Source organism: Lutra lutra, chromosome 14 (assembly GCF_902655055.1).
Source record: "Lutra lutra chromosome 14, mLutLut1.2, whole genome shotgun sequence".
In the NCBI taxonomy this organism is placed as follows: domain Eukaryota; kingdom Metazoa; phylum Chordata; class Mammalia; order Carnivora; family Mustelidae; genus Lutra; species Lutra lutra.
In genome coordinates this window covers 41,072,616-41,093,350 of record NC_062291.1, presented here as the reverse complement: position 1 = coordinate 41,093,350, position 20,735 = coordinate 41,072,616, and the positions used below count along the sequence as shown (strand labels likewise).

At 45.9% G+C, this 20,735-nt stretch overlaps 1 protein-coding gene across 7 annotated transcripts in view; it reads right to left on the bottom strand.

Annotated features, from left to right (window-relative positions):
- The window catches only part of SH2D4B (SH2 domain containing 4B), an 82,683-nt gene extending 62,559 nt beyond the window's left edge, over positions 1 to 20,124 (bottom strand). For 5 of the 7 annotated variants that reach the window (XM_047703605.1, XM_047703606.1, XM_047703611.1 and 2 more), the window contains exon 1: positions 19,614 to 20,124. In XM_047703605.1, coding sequence (XP_047559561.1) covers positions 19,614 to 19,797 — 184 coding nt within the window. In that variant the 5' untranslated portion in view covers positions 19,798 to 20,124. Of the gene's footprint in view, positions 1 to 14,354; positions 14,459 to 16,994; positions 17,074 to 19,613 lie in introns of those variants that run through there. The other 2 variants (XM_047703609.1, XM_047703608.1) reach the window with 2 other exon arrangements.
- Positions 20,125 to 20,735: the final 611 nt, after the last annotated feature.

The window sequence follows — 20,735 nt, the reverse complement described above, 5'->3', positions numbered from 1 at the left end:
TGACTGTCTAGAACCCTCCCCCCTGCCTAGAACACCTCTGCCTTCCACACCTCCTTCACTCAATGTCAAGCTAGTGTTGCTACACAATGGTTCTCCCGCACTCCTCCAGGACTCTGTCACTTCTCTCCCACGAAGACAGTTTTATTTCCTGAATAAAGTTCTTGTGTGTGTAACCCCATCCCTGTCTCTGCTTGTCAGAGGAGTCAGGCTGACACAGTGCCTTAAGAGTGCAATCTCTTGTGATATTTTTCAAAGAGCCTGGGATAGATAGATGTCCTTCGGTTCAAAGGAGAGGTATAGGGAATTAGAGGCAGAGAATGGCAATCAACTTGCAAAATATGTCTAGAAAAGATGTGGTTACAGGAACATGGAACCGAACAGATCAGAAGCCTCCTAAGTTTTTGAGTCTGGGCTGAAAAAAGCCTTTGATTGTTCAAGACGTCAACCACTCTTAGGTACCCAACCTCGATGAATGGACAAGAAGAAGGTTTTAAAGACAGTAGGGGTCAAGGAGGGTGTGGTCCTCAACACTCACTTCAGATGAGGCCACGGGGAGCAAAGAACAGGGAGGCGGCTCCTCAAGGGCACAGTCCTACCCTTATTGAAGTCTGTCCCTTCAGTGCCGGGGCAGGAAAACGGCACAGCCTGACCCGTGGGGACTGCAGGAATGCTATCAGCTAGTGACCAAGTAGGGCTCACATTCTCCCCTTTTCCATAGTGGACATTCTCACTCCACTCTACCGCTGTACACTGTGTCGTAAAGGAGGAGGGTGTTTAGATGACATGACTTTTCAGCCACACCCAGACATTAGAGAGATTAATGCAGAACCCATGCAGACTGTGGACTTCCGGCTGGATGCTGTGACTGCCTGGGACTTGAGAGTATCCCCTTAAGGTGATGGTGAGTGTATTTATATGGAAGAGGAGAACGCAATGTGGGCAGGACCAGAATGACAATCTGTGACCACCACCATACTGTCTGGCACCCCGTTTCTCCTCCCTGAGCCCACCACATGACTACTTTCCTCAGCTCCCCTTCAATTCCATGTGGCCATGTGAATGAATTTTAGACTGTGGATGTCAGAGGAAGTGATCTGTGCCCTTTCAGGCTGTGACTATTGCAGTTGGTGTGACTTTTCCATATACTGTCTCTCATCCACCCACCTCATCCAAGATGGCACTACTGCAAGGAAAGAAGCAGCCTGATCCATGAGGGTTTGAAAGCCAGTGACACCGAAGAGCTACCCAATCCACATCAAGAAATAAACCTTCTTTATACTAATCCACTGAAATGTCAGGGATTATCCATTGCCTAAGGCAGCATTAATTCCCTGACTAATATAAGGAAGTTACTGTTACTTTTTTGCATGGTAAAAGCAACATTGTCATAGAGAAACACAGGCTTAGTTATGACTGATAAAATACTATTAAAATTCTAAAACTTCCAGATTAATAGTGGGGGGAATTAAATGATAAGAGGTTTATCAATCTTGCAAAGATCTGTGAAGGGCAAGAGAAAACAAACACTATGTAGCTATTAGAGCAGACAGTGTCACTGCCCAGCCACCGCCCCTCCACCCCACCATCCTCCCTTATCAGAAAATCCATATCTGCTCAGGGTGTGTAGGAATCTTGCAGCTTGAGGAGAGGCAAGTTTCTATGCCAGCCTCAAAGGGCAAGTAGAATTCGCAAGGGATCAGTCTAGGAGAACCATATGTCCCCAGTTTCTGACAGAGCAAATGTAAGCAGAATTCCTAGTAAAGGGCTTTCCCCCTCTGAACCGAAAGGGAAATCTCCTTAGGAAAAATCCCTTCACCCCTCCTCTTTTATTTCCTCCTTTCTCCTCCCTGGAATGAAGACATGAAGCCAGGAATTGCCAGAAGACTTTTGCCACCATGAGGAAGAAAGCCACAGCTAAGGACCAGGAAGCACAAAGAGAGAAGGAGGCAGGGCCTTGATGATTTTCCTGAGCAGCTACGCTCCTACTAGCCATGCAGGGACCTCCAGAGGCCTTACCATCTGAGACAAATAACGAACTTTGAAGAATACATTTGTACCATTATCAAATGAAATGTGATAATATAAACATGAAATGTTGATTTAATTAAGCAACTATTTGCCAGATATTCCATTATGTCAGGTCAAGCACTTCCCAAATGGATATAGATAACACAAAATAACACCAAAGCCCTAAACCCTAAGTACATTCACTAACACAAAAACATGAACAGAATTAATTCTTCTGTTAAAATTCTGAGGCTGTCAGATGGGATTAAAAAATAAAATCTAGGGGCACCTGGATGACATAGTTGGTTAAGCATCTGACCCTTAGTTGTAATCTCAGGCTCATGAGATCAAGCCCTGCACTGGGCTCTATGCTCAGCATGGAGTTTGCTTAGGATTCTCTCTCCCTCTCCCTCTACTCCCCTTCTCAAATGAATAAATAGATCTTTAAAATAAATAAATAAAATAAAATCTAATGGTGCATTATTTAAATAAAACATACATTTTTGGGGGCGTCTGGATGGTTCAATGGTTGAGCATCTGACTCTTGATTTCAGTTTGGGTCATGATCTCAGGATCCTGGGATCGAGCCCCACATCAGACTCCATGCTCAGCAGGAAGTCTGCTTCTCTCTCTGCCTCTCCGCCTCCCCCCTTCATGCTCTCGAACGTGCATTCTCTCTCTCTCTTTAAAATAAATGAGTAAATATTTTTTAAAACTCTCTTTTTTACAAGAAAAACGTTAAAACTAAAGAACTAGGCAACAGTAGACCATGCAAAGGTGAGCAAAAAGAAAGCAGGAGTAGCAATATTGGACAAAGCAAATGCAAGGACAAATGTGTTAAGAAAGACAAAGAAGAATATTGTGGGACAACAAAAATACACCCACAAAGAAAATATAACAGTCATAAAACTGGATACAACATAGCAGACAACTGCATCAAACAGAAACTCCTAGCAATTCAAGGAGAATTTGAAAATGTATATATGATGGGGAATTTTACTGTATTTATTCAGAGGTTGGTGGATCACACCTATTTTAAAAATTAATAATATTGAAGATTTGAATAATATTGTGAAAAAAATTTTATTTAACGATTACAGAAACTTATTCCTTAAGTTTTGAGACTGTACTTTTTTTTTCCTTTTGAGCCTTTTCCTTTTGCAATCATGACAAAAAATTTATAGGCCATTATCTCTGACAATAACACAAAAATTAGAAATTTATAGGAAAATAGCCATTTTTAAAAGCCATTAATAAATTAATAATTAAGAAAATATCTCCTAGTGGGCTCCTGGGTGGCTCAGTCAGCTAAGCATCTGCCTTTGGCTCAAGTCATGATCCCAGGGTCCTGGGATGGAGCCCCCCATTGGGCTCCCTGCTCAGTGAAAAGCCTGCTTCCCCTTCTCTTCTCGGTTCATGCTCTATCTCACTATCTCTTCCTTCTCTCTCAAATAAATAAATAAAATCTTAAAATTTAAAAAAAAAAAAAAAAAGGACCGACTCTTGGTTTCAGCTCAGGTCAGGACCTCAGGGTGGTGGGACCAGGTCCCACATCAGGCTCTGTGCTGAGCCTGGGAGCCTGCTGAAGATTCTCTTAAGAGTCTCTCTTCCCTCCCTCTCCCCCAGCACCTCCCTCACCTTGCTCATGCTTTCTCACTCTCTCTCCCTTAGACATAAAAAAGAAAAGAAAGTATCTCCTAGATAACCTATGAACCTCAGAAAAAATCAAAATTGCAATTACATATTACATAAAGGGGAAATGTAGCCAAAAAATATAAGCACACATAACAGTGAACTCACAAGAAAAATTACAGGCATAAAGGCTTTTCTTTCGTATGTCCCAGTAAAGATGCACATCTCTTCTCTGAACACATAACAATAATAGATACAAAATGGCAAGACAAAATGCATAGGAATACAAGAAATTGTATTGGGAATCTATACAAAACAGGAACGTGAAGAAGAGAGCAGGGCTGAAGCCTTAGACTCCACCTAGTCCTGAAGCAAACAGGGGTCACTAGGAATGTGACTCCTAGAGGGTGAAGAGGAACAAAGGCTCTCCAGGCAAGGCAGGGGCCTGAACGGGATCGTTACTGAGGCAGGGGCTGGTGATGTGCTTGGTGAGCTCAAAGGACAGCAGAGGCCACTGTGGCTGCAAAGGGGGCAGGAAGGAGAGTGAGAAGGAAGGTGGAGAAGCCGCAGCCCCAACCATAGTGGGAGGAGGCGCAAAATGGTTAAGGTTTAGGACATATTCTGAAGGAAAAAGCAAAATTTGCTTAAAATCTGGATGCGAATTGTGAAAGAAAGAGAATGAGAAAAGTCCAACATTCCAAGCTGAAACAACAGAATAAATGGGTTTGGCACCACGGAAGAAACAACTTGGGCCAAATTAAGTTTGAGATGCTTATTAGACATCCAAGAGGGAGTTGAATAAAACAGAGTTGAGAGGAGAGGCTAGAATTAAGATATACATTTTTGGAATCATCAGTGTTTAGATATTTAAAGCCACAAAACAAGATGAGAACAAAGAGAACGTGAGGATAGATAGAAGAGAGAAGAGGTGCAAAGTTGGAGGTCCAGGTCACTTCAACACTTAGGAGGAGGACCCCTAAATGAGGCAAGGACAAAGAAGATTATGAGCAGGAGAATAACCCCAAAAGAACTCTATCCCAGAAGCCAAAGGGAGAAAGAATTTCAGGACTTAAGGAAACATCGACTGAGTGAAAGGCTGCTCTTGGGTCAACAGATTGAAGACAGAGGACCAACCACTGAATTTGGCACCATGGAGGTCATGGTTATCTTAACAAGAGTGGTTTCATGAGTTGGTGAAAAGGAATGCTTGGAAACTTGGAAATTTTTAGAGGGAAATATAAAAGCACATCATTATAACTTTGGGGAAGGGAAGAATTTCTTCTACGAGACGTAAAAAGAATGAACTATGAGAAACAGTGTTGATAAATTTGAACACAGATTAAAACTTAAAGTTTCTATACAAAAAGACACACCATAAAGACAATTAAAAATCAGGCCACCAGCAGAGAGAAGATATTTGAGTACACATAACTGTCAAATGATTGCAGGAATTAATTAAAGCAATAATAACAGCTCACATCTACAGAGGGCTTATCTGCTAATCACAGTTCAACATATTTTACATCTATTAACTTATTAATGTCTACAACAAGCTTTCCCTACTGGGCTCCTGTGAGACCCTACAAGCTCTATAAAACGTAATTTGAATGACGATTTTTCTCAGTTCTCCCGAAGATGGTTCATAGAGAGTACTGGCCTCAGTGCATTGTAGAAAAGTTAACCCATTATATACAACGGATCCTTTAGGGAAGCTATTCTCAGGTAATTTGCTCTCAGGACCCCTTTACATTCTTTAAAAATATTAAGTAACTCAAATGATTTTATTTATTTAAGTCATGTCTACTAATAGCTACCATATTCAAAACTAAAACCAGAAAAAAAAATAATGCTTATTTAAAATAACAGCAAATCCATTACTTATTACCATATATGACATTTTTATGAAAAATGGCTATATATTCTATAACAAAAATATTTAATCAGAAGAGTGGCCTTGTTCCATATTTTTGCAAATCTATTTGATGTTCAGCTTAAGAGAAAGTAGCTGGATTCTCATGTCGCTTCTACATTCACTCTGTTGCAATATGTAATTTTAGTTGAAGTATGTAAATTTTTTTTTACTTCACACAGATATATAGTTAGAAAAGAGAAGACAAGGAAAAACTTGATAGTTTTTCAGATATTTATTGATAATCTTCTTTGATACTACAGTGAAACTCAAACAAATGGTAGTTCTTAAAAGCTAGTTGTGATATAACCTGAAAAAATGTCACTGAATTTATTGTAGCTTGTTATATTAGAACTCACTGGTCATGTTAATTTCTTAGTTTTGATCAATGGATCAAGGTGACACGAGATGTTACCATTCAGGGAAGCTGGGTGAAGGCTATGTGGGAATTCTCTGAACCACTTCGCAGCTCTTCCCCAAGTCTAAAGTTGTTTCAAAATTTAAAAATTTAAAATTTTAAAATGCAAAATAAAATAAAAATTCATTGGCTTATTCTGTGCTTCAAATGAATTATGCACTAACACCTGATCTTCCAAAGTTATCCATTGGTCCTTTGGAAAATGTTGGTTCACGGAGTCAAGCAAATATTCCAAATGTGCACATATTTTATTTTTATAATATCAGAAAATCATGTTTGTTAATATCACTATGAATCTCATAAGAAGAGCCTTTATGTGTTGGGAATTTAATAAACTGTTGGTGACAGAAGTCTCCCAAAATTCTAAATTTTTCTTAAAAGTTGGGATTTTATCATTGGCATAAATTCCATTGGTTGTTTTTCTTGAAGTGACAGATTCACTTTATTCATTTCCAAATACCCAAGTCTTACAAAAGACCTAGCTTGTCTGTCAGTCTTCCTTCAAGTAAAAATGGCGTTCTAGGAATAAAGAGGCTATCACAGCACGTGACTTGAGAAATCCCACAGCGCTTTTCCTGCAGATGCCCATCCTCCTCGAATATGCAGCAGAAATGCTCTATGCATACTTCCCATTTCGTCATGCAATGAAATGAACGAGGCTTACTGTTTCATCGGGGAGTGATGTGTGACTGAAAAAACACAACGACTACCGCTCCTAAGGTACCAGCAGATTCACCCGCTCTTGGTTTCGCATCATTAGTACGAGTGTAAACACGGTGAGTAGATCGGAGAACACCTCAGTATTACTGTGAGAACAGTTTTAACCTTGTTGATGTGGAGAGTCTCATGCCTCCAGGAATCCAGGGACCACACTTCAAGAATCACTGTGCTTAATTTTTTTTACAGAATCTTGACTGGGGGGAAAAAAAACTATTGATCGGGAATAGGGGTGCCTGGGTGGCTCTGTCAGTTAGGTGTCTGACTTGGTTTCAGCTCTGGGCTCAGCAGGGAGTCTGCTTGAGATTCTTTCTCACCCTCTGCCCCACCCCCTACTTGTGCTCCCTCACGCTCTCACTCTCTCAAATATATAAATAAAATATTTTAAAATAATAATATTTATCTGGAATATACAAGGAATTCTTATAAGCTAATAAGAAAATAATAAACAACCCCACAGAAGAAAAGGCAACAGATAGCGTCCCAAATGCCATCCATTACCTACCAGTTAGCCCTCTACCCTCTTTCCATTGCTTCCTTGTTTTAGTACAGAGAGTTTAATCAAAACAGCAATATCCTTGGTTGAAGTTCTCATCTCCTGTCTCCCTTCCAGGGAAGGGTGGCCATGTGACAAAGTTCTGGCCAATTATTATAGGTAGGAGGTAGTGAGAGGACTATGAGAAAGGTTTGCTGTCCAGATACAGATAACACCTAGTCTTTCCTCCCCCTGTTCTTCACATGATGCAAAAAAAAACCAAAAACAATAAAAACACACAAGAACCACCTGAAGACCCAATATATTAAGCTACCATTTAAGATCATGAAAGAAGAACCAGCAACATTAATGACATCACAGAGCCAATAACCCAGTTCTGGTCTGCCTATTTCTAGATTTTTTTTTTTTTTTTTTTTTTTTTTGCTTAGGTGGAAAACAAACCCCACCTAAGAAAATCCCTGGAGATTGGATTTTCTGTTCTTCGAGCTTAACACATTGCTCTCGGGTTATTGATATGAACAGACATTTCACAGGAGAGGAAACATAAACAGTAAACTAACATATTAAAGAGACTTAACTTTATCACTAATTAGACAGAAGCATATAAAAACAAGAATGAACAATCATTTCACTCCTACAAGATTGGGAGAGAATCTTGTAAAAAGTCTGATGAGGCAAGTGTTGGAAAGGATATGGAGCAACAATAATTGTTACAAATTGCTGATGATCCAAGGTACTGATACAACCACTTGGAAGATCTTTGGTAACATTCAGTTAAGCAGAAAATGCTATTCATCACTACTAAGGAATAGTACTTCAGGTACATAACTTACAGAATCTCCTTCAAATGTGCCCGGAGAAAACCGAATGAGAAAATATTATTCAAATTTAACATGTCAAAATATGAAAAATTGGAAACGACATAAATACCCAATAAAGAAAAACGGACAAATAAATCATGATATGTTTTTTATCATGTAATACTCTATAGCAAGAAAAATAAATAAATTTGAACAATATAAATATATGCCTTTTAAAAATGAAGAACCACAAAATTAAATTCAGGTTGCATATAGCATAATGTCATTCATATAATGATTAAGCAACATAGTGAATACAAAATATATATCACAGAATGGCAAGGATATAAGCATGATGTGCACTGAATTTCATAAGGGTTGTATGTTGGGAGAGAGATGGGGGAATAAAATTTTAGGAAGGCATTAATGCAGGTCTCCACTGTGTATGTAGTGTTTAAATAAAAACAAAGGGGGCACTAATGTCAACATTTAATCAAGATATTAAGGGTCCAAATGCAAGAAACAACAAGTGTTGGAGAGACTCAGGAAAAATAGGAGCCCTCGTGCCTCGTTGGTGGGAACACGAGCTGGTGCACCACTGTGGAAAACAGTATGGAGGTTCCTCAAGATGTTGAAAAGAAGGGCCATCTGTACCCCCGTTGTTTATAGAAGCAATGGCCACAATCACCCAACTGTGGAAAGAACCAAGATACCCTTCAATGGATGAATGGATAAAGACGATATGGTCCATACATACAATGGAATATTATGCTTCCATCAGAAAGGATGAATACCCAACTTTTGCATCAACATGGATGGGACTGGAAGAAATTATAATAGTGAAATAACTCAATCAGAGAGAGTCAATTATCATATGGCTTCACTTACTTGTGGAGCATAAGGAATAACACAGAGTACATTAGGACAAAGAAAGGAAAAGTGAATTGGGGGAATCAGAGGGGGAGACAAACCATGAGAGTCTGTGGACTCTGAGAGACAAACTGAGGGTTTTGGAGGGGAGAAGGGTGAGGGGTTGGGTAAGCCTGGTGGTGGGTACTAAGGAGGATATGTATTGCATGGAGCCCTGAGTGTGGTGCATAAACAATGAATCTTGGAACACTTAAAATATAAAATAAAATTTTAAAAAAGAAAAATAAATTGTAAAAAAGAAGAAGAAGAAGAAGAAGAAGAAGAAGAAGAAGAAGAAGAAGGAGAAGGAGAAGGGAGAAGGAGAAGGAGAAGAAGAAGAAGAAGAAGAAGAAGAAGAAGAAGAAGAAGAAGAAGAAGAAGAAGAAGAAGAAGAAGAAGAAGTTGTTAAAAATAGAACTACTCTTGCGAATGTAAAATGGCTTTTCACCTGACTCCCCAAGCTCCATGCCACATCCTCTTAGAAGGCTTGTCTCTCCTGGGAGAATAAGAAACAAATCCAAGATCTGCCACCAAGACCATAATGCCCCATGTATGTTGGGACTCGGTGTCATTATTACTGCAAAATCCTCAATACCCACCATCAACCCCACCTCCCCTCAGTTCAGACACAGCTCAGTCAATGTGCCAGTGAGATCTCTGGACCCCAGTCTCACTGGTGTTCGTTATCAGCCCAGTATGTTTATCTGGAACAACATGTAAGGCACAAAATAACTTAATCTGTAAAATGAAGGGGTACACACGTGCCAGGGGCACAGACCAAGTTCCTAAATCCTTAGCATTTCAGAGTCTGGCAGCGAGAACCCAACTGTGGTGGCCAGAAAATGAACATATGAGTGAAATGATAAGATAACAGTAAATAACCCCAGGGGCACCTGGGTAGCTCAGTCGGTTAAGCGTCCAGCACTTAGTTTTGGCTCAGGTGTGATCTCGTGCTCAGTGGGGAGTCTGCTTGAGATTCTCTTTCCCTCTCTCTCTGCCCCTCTCTCCAAAATAAATAAATATTTAAAAATAAATTAATTAAATTAAATAAATGCCCCTAAAGCCTAAAGTCATGTAATTTTGCAAGATCCTCGGAAAAATCAATGTGAAAATGACCCCCCAAAGAACTTAGTCCCCAAAGTCGAATGCAAAATCTGGTTCCGAATGGGAAACCCCTAAGAAGCTATACTAATTTTCACGTGAGAAAACCCTGGAAAGCAGTAATGCCAGCCTCTCAGAGAGATGCGCTGAGGGACAGGCAGCCATCTGCAACCTGTTACTTGTACACAGCTACCCTGAGCCAGCTGAGACAGGGGGTCGGGTTACAGGGAGCCACGAGATACCAGCTGCTGGCCTTTCTCAGAAACTGGCCCCTGCTGACCTCCCACCTGGAACAGGAAGTAGAGAGGTAGAGAGGGAGGGAAGCAGAGGGGTGGCAGGCATGGTTACCCCCATGGCAAAGGGAGAGAAATTAAACCTGAGCATAGCTCACCAGGCATCCCCCTTGCAACATGGATGAGAAGGGCCGCCCTCCATCCAGAGCTGAGCAAGACTCATCCACTCAAAGTCCTTGAGCTTTGGCAGCAGCCAGGAAAGGACAAGAAACTACTTGGAAAGTCAAGTTCTCTGCTGGGCCACTGACCCCTGGCCCGCCTCTTACCTGCCCAATCCCAGAGGGCCCTGGCTCTTTAGGAACCTGCAAACTTCTTTGATATTTGCCTATCTTCCTGTTCTAATGTGCACTGGTGTGGTTTACCAGTGACATTGGACTTTTCACTTTCTAAAAGTGGTGGCACAGGACATGGGGAGCCATGGACCCTGGCGTCCTTGGCCAGGCGGTGCTGCCTCAGTCAGCACCATACCGCTGGGCTTGGGAGAGGTGGGAAGGAAAAGAGGCCAAGGTGGTGGGCTGTAAAGGAACCAGAGGCCCCCGCAGCCAGCACTGTGCATGCAACGTTGGCTCAGAATGTGGCACAGTGGCTCCTACCTCCTCAGAGCCACTTGGAAACCCCTCCCCCACTGCAAATGACATTACCCCCAGGAGCTCCCTCACCAGTGCAGCCGTCCCATCCTGCTATCTGCCACACAGAGGCAGAACACAGAGGCTAGTAAACCAGAAAGTAGGGCCCCATTAGTCAAGTCCACAAAGCTGGTAGAAGGCTCACTCCAGGCAGGTAGAACAGAAGCGTCTGGCCCCAGCCCCCACCTCCATGCCCCAAAGTACCAGCAAAACGCATACCATTCACACACACACGTGCAGGCACACATGGTTGTCAGAGAACCCTAGCCTTTGTTCCACCACCTTGCCCTGGACAAGGCCCCATGCCCAGCCGCACAGTCACAAACAGGGTGGTCCCAGGCTACACATGCCATGCCTCCACCTATCCGCAGATCACAGCCATTCCGTGCAGACCAGTCCTGCATCCCCATATCACATCTTGGCCCGATCTATAGGGAAGGTGCTTATCAGCATCCTAAGATCCAAGAGTAGTCTCTAGTGATGTAACTGAATTTCCTCCAATTTATCCTAAAAAATAAACCACACAAGGAGTGTTGATTTGACAGACACAGGCAAGGCTCCACCGGCCCAAGGTGGAGACTCTGGAAAAGCAGAGGTCGGCCAGGCCACAAGGCAGCTGGTCCCACAGCCACCACAGGTCCAGTGGCAGAGCTCTCAGGAAGAGGCTGAGCCAGTCCCTAGAGGATCTGCCACCAGCGTTGGGAGGGAAGAGGGAGGAAAGGAAGGAGAGAAATAGGACTGGGCTCTTAAGCGCCCCACGTGTGGCAGGAGCTCTTCCCACTTGCTGAAAAAGCTTTATGAATCCCACCAGTGGAGAAAGGGTGGTTATTCCCATCACACAGGTGACTTTCAAAGGTCAAAATGGAACCAAGAAGAAAATCCAGGTGACCCGGTCCCATTCCACCATGCTAGAGGCATTTTGAAAATAACATCGACCCAACCCAAGGGTGAAGAATCGATCGGCGACTGTTATTTCCAACCCCTGAGCCCCTCAGAAAATGAGCTCATAGAGCATCCCTTTGGGTGTGAGAATCCAGAAGAGTGCACATGGTCTGTCTGCCCCCAAACACAGCCCGCGGGCGGCAGGTGCCGATCTGCAAGTCACGGGAGCTAAGACAGCTCTCTGCGCTCAGGCAGACAGCCCTGTCACCACACGCACACGTCTCACGACGTTCTTCTTGCCTGACTTCTCAGTGCCCAGAAGCTGGTTCCACCCGCACGGCGCATCTGCCACCCTGACTGACCCCTCAGACCCACAGTCAGCCCCCATTCACAGTTACCGTGCCACAAGGGACTTTTTACCTCCTGTTTACCCGGAGGTAAACTAATTAAACTAACCCGTGTCCTAAGTAAACTAATTAAACTAATTAGTGTCCCCCACAAGAGTCTGGACACCCAGCCTCAACCCCAGACTCCTCTTCTCTCTTCATCACATATATTCTCTGAAACAAAACTAAATATTCCCCTCCCCAGAATTGTTCCTTGAATATTTACATATTGACAGGAAACATTTTCTTTTCTTTTCTTTTTTTTTAAGATTTTATTTATTTATTTGACAGAGATCACAAGTAGGCAGAGAGGCAGGCAGAGAGAAGTGGGGGGAAAGCAGGCCCCCTGCTGAGGAGAGAGCCCAATGTGGGGCTCCATCCCAGGACCCCAGAATCATGACCTGAGCTGAAGGCAGAGGCTTTAACCCACAGAGCCACCCAGGTGCCCCAGAAATATTTTCTTCTTCTTTTTTTTTTTTTAAATATCTTATTTATTTATTTGACAGATCACAATTAGGCAGAGAGGCAGGCAGGCAGAGAAAGGGGGGAAGCTGGCTCCCCACTGAGCAGAGAACCAGACGCAGGGCTCGATCCCAGGACCCTGAGATCATGACCTGAGCCGAAGGCAGAGGCTTAACTTCCTGAGCCACCCAGGCGCCCCCTGGAAATATTTTCTTAACAAAAAGAATGGGGCACTAATGGCAGGCACTGTGAGAAACCAAGGGGGAGAGTCCAGCAATAGTCTCTCCAACCCCTCCTCCACTGCACTGTCCTAGATGCTCTGTCCCTGGTAACCAGGAGAGAGGCTGTGAACAACAGCCCCAACTCTCGTCCAGAAATCCGGGGCATCCTCTCCTCTTACCAGCCATGATCCTATGAAGTCATGGCCTCCGACATCACCCCAGCGCATCAACTGAAAAACTGTTGGAATTCAAGAAGGTTGAAGAAGTCAACATGGCAAGGTCAACCGTGTCCCACCATGTTATGTCAGCAAGAACACGGATGCAGCGGAAGACAGGGTCAAGTACAGGTTTCCCTTGACGTTTAAGTGTGATATGCTGAGGCCCACAGTGAGGGATATGCAGCTGGGCTGGCCAAATCATTTGTGCAAAGGGACAAAGGAGGAATAAAACATTGATCGCTTTCCCCTCAGAGGAAAAAGAAAATATAGGGAGTAATGACACTGGTACAATGTGGAGTTAATGTCCAAGTAATTATTGTAATTATGATTTACTAAGAAACCCCTACTATAAGCAGAAGATTTAAATCTTGAAAGGTCAAATAAGATAAATAAAATCAATCTAAAATTTCTTGATTATACCAAGAAAATCATGAAGAAAAATATTTTTAAATGCTTATATTTCTCATCCTCAGCATAGAATGTTTTATTCCTGATAAAGATAGATAAAAAGTGTTCCAGTACATTCTTAAAACTAAATTTTTAAAATATTTATGTATTTAAATAATCTCTGCACCCAAAGTGGGGCTCGAACTCACAGCCTTGAGATTAAGAGTCACAATTTCTTCTGACTGAGCCAGCCAGGCACCTCCTAAAATAAATTTTAAAACAGCATATGCTCTTTAATATGGTACCGAGAAGCTAGGGGAAAAAAAAAAAAAAAAAAGGTAGAGGCAAATATACTAAGAATTGGTGCCTGGGTGGCTCAGTCGGTTAAGCATCTGCCTTTGGCTCAGGTCATGATCCCAGAGTCCTGGGATTGAGCCCCACATCGGGCTCCCTGCTCAGAGGGAAGTCTGCTTCTCCCTATTCCTTTTCCACTCTCGCCCCTCATGCGTTCTCTCTCCTTCTTTCAAATAAATAAATAAAATATATTTTTTAAAAGATGCATGGGGGGTGCGCCTGGGTGGCTCAGTGGGTTAAAGCCTCTGCCTTCAGCTCGGGTCATGATCCCAGTGTCCTAGGATCGAGCCCCACATCCAGCTCTCTGCTCAGCAGGGAGCCTGCTTCCTCCCCTCTCCCTGCCTGCCTCTCTGCCTACTTGTGATCTCTCTCTGTCAAATAAATAAATAAAATCTTTAAAAAAAAAAAAAAAAGATGCATGGGGAAAAAAGTCTTATTGGTCAAGCTCACATCCAAGTCAAAATCCTAAAACAAGGAAGGAAACCGAAATGAGGTATAAGTCTGAGTGAAAAGGTGACAGAATCACCGGGACTTACATGTTGTTAGACGATGTAGTTCAGCTTCTGTAACCCATCCCCCAACACAAGTGTACCGTGACTTTGATACTTTCGATGCAGATTTTCAAGGTCTAGAGGAGGAGTCACGCTGCACAATGCACAGCCGTTCACTCAACGCTTTACTACTCGCCCCTTCGGTCCAGCTCCTGTGACACAGCAGGTGTGTGCAAATTGCACATCCACGCCCACCCCCCCCCACCCCTGCATCCAGACATCCAGATGCTGGCACAGAAGCCAGCGATGCTCTCGGCCTCACGGCACCTTCAGGCTAATGGAAGAGACAGACCACAAACAAGCAAATAGATACATTTAAAAAAGGGGGGGCAGCAAATCCATGGAGAGAGAAAGCAGACCAGCCCTGTTGTCAAGGGCCAAGGGGGGAGAACGGGGGATGGGGAGTGACTGCTTAATGGGTAAAGGGTTTCTTTTCCAGGCTGAAAATGTTCTGGAACTAGATGGTGGTGGTGGTTGCACGACATTTTTTTTTAGACTTTATTTATTTATTTATTTATTTATTTATTTATTTATTTGAGAGAAAGAGAGAGAGCACACAGGAGCCGGGGAGGGGCAGAGGGAGAAGAGAATCTCAAGCAAATTCCAGCTGAGTGCAAGCTGAAGGCATGGCTGGGTCTCAGGACCCTGAGATCGTGACCTGAACGGACATGAAGAGTCTGACACCTTGGGATACCTGGGTGGCTCAGTCGTTAGGTGTCTCTGCCTTGGGCTCAGGTCATGATCCCAGGATCCTGGGATCAAGCCACACATCTGGCTCCCTGCTCAGTGGGGAGCCTGCTTCTTCCTCTCTCACTCCCCCTGCTGGTGTTCCCTCTCTCGCTGTGTCTCTTTCTGTCAAATAAATAAAATTTTAGGGGAAAAAAAAAAAAGAATTAGACACTTTACGGACTGAGTCACCCAGGTGCCCCCTACACGACACTTTGAACGTACTGTCACTGAAATAAACACTTTAATGTACCTAAAATGGTAAATTTCATGTTGTGTGTATCTCACCACAATTTTGTTAAAAAGATACTTGTTGTTCTGGAAGGTTCTGTAAAGAAAGTCCTCTATGGTGTGGTAAGAGAGAGATGGAGATGGGACCCATGGAGGGTGGGTGGTCAGGGAAGGACTCAGCCCCGTGAGGATTTGGGGAGAGTGCATTCCCCACAGAGGGACACAAATGGATGGAGAGGGGACACGGCCAGCTGGCCAACCGGAAGGGTCCTGTTTCCTCTGAATACAATGGAAGCCACTGAGGCAGCGAGATGAATGAGCTGATCAGTGTGTTACAAAGTTTCTTGGGCTGCTGTGTGAAGAGAGGGTTGCAGTGAGTGAGCAAGTGAGCATGAAGCAAGGGGACATGGCCGCACTAGGAACATGTGTAGGCAAGTACAGGGTTCTAGGCATGGAGGGAGGGAGGAGGACACGGAGGTTAGGAGGGCCCCTGGCCCAGTAGGCAAGGTTGCTATGGTTACTGACTGGCTCCCAGGAAACAGAAAGAAGGCAGATGTAGGGGATGGAGGTGGAGAGGGCCGGAACCCACGGGACTTAGAACACTCCCCAGGCTGGAGTAAGGGGCAGGCCAGCGAGCCAACATAGGAAGACGCAGGCCTAGAACTGGCCGTGTGGGTGAGAGGAGGCACCCTGTGAGTGCGCAGGCTTGGTTCACTGGCGTCAGCCACGAAGGAGGGTAGGGAAAGATGTCTGGCTCCCAGGGAAAGTACCTGCAGATGGGTACAGAGGTGGTGATGGAGGAATCACTTTAACACTGACAGAAACGGTGGGTCATGGGGAACAGATAGGTCCGAGTGGGGAAGCTCCCTGGGTCTGGCGGCCATGGGAACATGTCTCCTGAGTCCTCGTCCCAGACAACACCTAGGTCCACACTCAAGAAACAGGGATGACTGAGCAAGCACAGAAGGACCAAAGGTTGTGAGGTTCTACAACTCCTGACGTGTGGCATGGGTTTTTGTGGAGAAAGGGCTCTTAACAGGGGAAGAGAGTGTAAAGGTCATGGTCATGTTGGAGGAGCTTGGCTTCGATCTAACAGAAACACAGTGTTAGAGCATGCCTTCCCAGAGCCTCAGCATAACAGCACTAATTCCTGTCAGACCTCGAATCTTGTCAGACATGGGACAACACAGCAAGCATGATGGTAGATGGGAAATCAAAGCTGAGGGTCTGTATTCTCCACGGCAGGGTAGAACATCAGAAGATTCTCACCAAAGTATAAGGTGCAAACAAGATAAGACGTGCCCGCATGGTCAGGAGAGTGATGTGTGCCCAGCCATGACTGTCATCTTTACCCCAGCCCATTTCTGTATGGACCCCAAGGGTGTGTTTAAGGATCCAAAAAGCCCTCGAGTTGCTGTAAACCAGAATGATCTGTATCACCAGTGTTTACTACTATCCTCTCCAGGAACAACTGGGTAGCAGGAAAGTTCTCAAAGACAGGGCACACCTTGCCCTGCCCTGCCCTCTGGGGCCCCTGGGACAGCAAGGTCAGGTCTGCTAGGAGTTGGGAAATGTCCTTAGAAAAGAGACAGTGGGAAGGAGGATTTAGGGGACAAGACAGGACTGGGGCAATGGGCACGAGGAGGCAAAGTATCATTCCAGACTCACCAGGACTGAGTAAGGTGTGCTCGGGGATCCCAAGGGGCAGGCACACACCTCAGCAAAGCACAGCAGATGCTTCCTCCCAGACATACTGGGAATGGGATGGGGGCAGTGAGGGCAAGGAAGAGGGAGAATCCAGCCAGTAGGGCATGTCCCTACTTACTCCTGCCCTGAGCCACCATGCAGCGGCTGTGTGCCAAGCCCTGCTCCCAACATTCCAGTCGGCTGTGTCCTACAGTCTCAACGGTCACAGCCCTGTCCCGTTCACCAAAGTCAGCACTTAGCAATGTTGCACAAGGGAAGGAATAAATGAAGGAATGAACAAGTGAATGCATGCACAGATCATTTGTGGAATCAAAGCCTGAGTTCGAAAGCAAATGCATGGAAAACCGTCAGTCACCAGACCCAAGGTCAAAGTCACGGGATGTGCTTCCCTTCTCCACTTCTTAGCATTCAGGTGACTTTAGGTGGATTGAGTCACTTTGTGGGCCACGGCTTCCCCATCGGGAACAGGGGCACAACACACGGTGCATCCCAGACCCCACGGCAAGAGCTCTGCCAAGCAAGCCCCCCAGGCTTCCCCACGGTCCTCCAGTTACTTCCATGGGCAGGACTGAAGCCAAAAGCCGAGATCTGGACAAAATCCTGACCTGGAATACACACATTTCTCACTGTGTTTCCTCCTCTTTTCCATTCTTTATAAATCAGAAAATTAATTACCCGGAAAAGAGTCTTCTGCACCAGAAACCCAAATGAGTTTAATGTATAATTTACACATGAAAATGTAGACGTCAGTGTGTGACAAATTGCCATAAAAATATTTTTGCTGTTAAATTTTTGGGCATCTGTCTTCCTCCCAGAAGAGCTGCCATACGGACGGTGTGAGGCCCCAGGGCCGAGGCCAGGCGGGGCTGGAGAGGCAGCTGGTCATTTCCACCAGCTAGGGAAGCAGCCGCCAGCACGGCCCAGCCCGGGAGGCCCCAGCCTGGGAACCAGCCACGCACAACCAAGTTGGAGCCCTCCCACTTGGGGTCCTATTGTAGGTCTCATTCAAAACAGAGATTTAACTGTCTGCCAGCTCTGTGCTAGACCGAAGGATGGAAGACAGGAAGACAGGATGGTCTCAGGTTCCAGTGGCTTTGAGAGCCAGGCAAACAGATGATAAATGATAGTGGGGGGGGGGGGATGGTGGGGGGTCTGCCTGCCAAGCACCTGCAAAGAAGCAAGTTCTTCCTTGCACCTAGGGCATCCCCCAGAGACTCCAGGGGCCAGGGACTAGTCCTGGGGAATTTGTCAGGAGGAGGAGACAGGGGGACATTCCCAATAGGAAGAACCATTCGTGCTAAGGGAGAGACTAGGTCCAGCCAGCATGTCCCGATGGGTGTGAGTGTGGTCTGTGGCACATGGCCAAGATGGTCCAGTGGGGAGCCTGGAGTGGAGAGAGGAGCTAGGTCACCAAGGAGACTGCATGCCCAGGCCAGATCTAGGACTTTGTCCTGGATTGAAAACTAAACAGATCAAGTCTACACTTCACTCTGCTCAATCATATGGAGGCCAAGAGGAGGGTTGTTGGGGGGACTGTTGAGTGCAACAACCACAGGAAGTACCGTCCCTCGCAGGACCCGGACTCCTCCACCAGGTCCTGACTACGTCATCTTTATCCCAAGTGCACCAGCCTGCGGGCAGAGGACCGCATAAAAACCATCCGAAACACAGGTCAGGCCTTTGTTTCTTCCCTGCACCTGCTACTGCCATTCAGGCCTGGACACTGCCATTCAGTGCAGGACATTCCCTGACACCCTCTCTCCAGATGCCCAGGGAGGCTCCAGGCACAGCCCCAAGCTTCCTCTCACCTGCAAATAGTGAGGCGTGGCCGGGTGCTTTGCACGGGCCCTAGCTGAGAACCACTATGCTGGCATGCACAAGGGAAGGACAAGCATGTCCTCATTGCATGCTGGTCCTCCATCCTAGAACCACTGGAGAAGGTCAAGAGTATGCCCTCTCCCTCACCAAGTGATCATCACCGGTGTCTGAGCCCAGTTGAAGATCCCAACAATGTCTTCCCAGAATTTGGGCCTCCCACAACAAGACCAAGCAAGTCCCCATTCCCCCACCCCATCAGGACTCCCCCTTTGCAGTCTCGGAGCCTCACAGACCTGGTTGAAACCTAAAGGCTGGGCTAGTGGGGACAGATCCTCACAGAACAAGGATTTCGAGTCCCTAGCTCTCATCACACTCACGCTTGGTGGCTCCGTCGTTAAGTGTCTGCCTTTGGCTCAGGTCATGTCCTGGGGCCCTGGGATTGAGCCCTGAAAGCCCTGCACCGGGCTCCGTGCTTGGTGGGAAGCCTGCTTCTCCCTCTCCCACTCCCCCTGCTTGTGTTCCCTATCTCACTGTGTCTCTGTCAAATAAATAAATAAAATCTTTTAAGAAGAAGAAGAAGAAAAAGAAGGAGAAGGAGAAGAAGAAGAAGAAGAAACAGGAGGAGGAGGAGGAGAAGAAGGAGAAGAAGAAGAAGGAGAAGAAGAAGGAGGAGAAGGAGAAGGCAAAGAAGAAAGCTTGGCAGCAATTTTCCACCTCCTGGGAGGCCAAAGGTTGACCTCTTGGTGACTCCCAGCCACATACCTCGCTTGACTTTCGGGGGCCTGAGGCCCTCTGCCTGGGCCAGGGCCTCCCAAGCCTCACGCTCCCTCCAGCGCCTCAGCTGCTCCTCCCGCATTTTGTAGAAGAGAATGTGCTTCTGCACATCACTGAGCTCGGCAAGGAGTTCGGGGTCAATGTACATGTCATGCAGGATCTGCTGCAGCATGATGTCCGGGGGCGCGCCCACTGGAAGGGCAGCCAGCCAGGGAAGCCCTGCCAGGGGGGACACCCCGGGCTCCTCCTCACCCCCGGCTCCTCACTGCAGGATCACTCGGGGTGTCTCTTGTCTGCGTAGCATTGTCACGCTGCCTCCGCTCCCAGCCAGGGACAAACGCATCTCCTCTGCCCGGGACAGCAACAGGGGCCAGGCAGCAGGAAGCAAAGAGGCAGCCGGGCCCTGGAGAGGGGTGGGGGGCAGGCATCAGGAGCAATCTAGTCCTTCTGTCGGGTCACCAGTTGCCACATCCCAGCAGCACCTGTGTCTGGGCCTCCCCTGGGGTTCAGGGACAATGGGGAGGGTCAAAGCTTTCAGCTCTGCAGGGCAGTGTGCAGGCGCGGCCCTGCTTGGGCCGACAGGTGTCGAGTGATCTGTTAATGGAAGGTAACAACGACACCAGTCGTATCGATGACACTGGCCGGGCCAGCCAGGAACCGATCTCTCCTCTGCGGGTAAGAGGAGGAGGAGGCAGTTCTGCCCACTCATTCCATGACTTCTGAGCCAACTTCAAACAGGCCAGAGGAGCCAGCCAGGAATCTCTAGGCTCCTCTCCCTCTACCTGCTGCCACCTTGCCAACCTTCTTCTTTTCCAGGACATTTGGCAACCTGAGGTAATGCTTTTAAAATTCTGCCCTTTCCCCGTTAGCTCCCAGAAAGGAAACAAAATAGAATCAGTAGAGACCAGGAAGGGGCTTTACCATGGATAGAGTTCAAGGTCAGAAAGGCGATCGACGTCCTCTCTCCTTTGCCTATCCGGAGCTCCTAAAGCCAAGCATGTTCTGACAGATTAACCCTCCAGGGCTCAGTGTTTGTTGTTGCTGTGAATCTTTTGGTTGTTGATTACAGGTGTCTGGAGATCACCAAACAGAATGATACGGGGTTTCTGT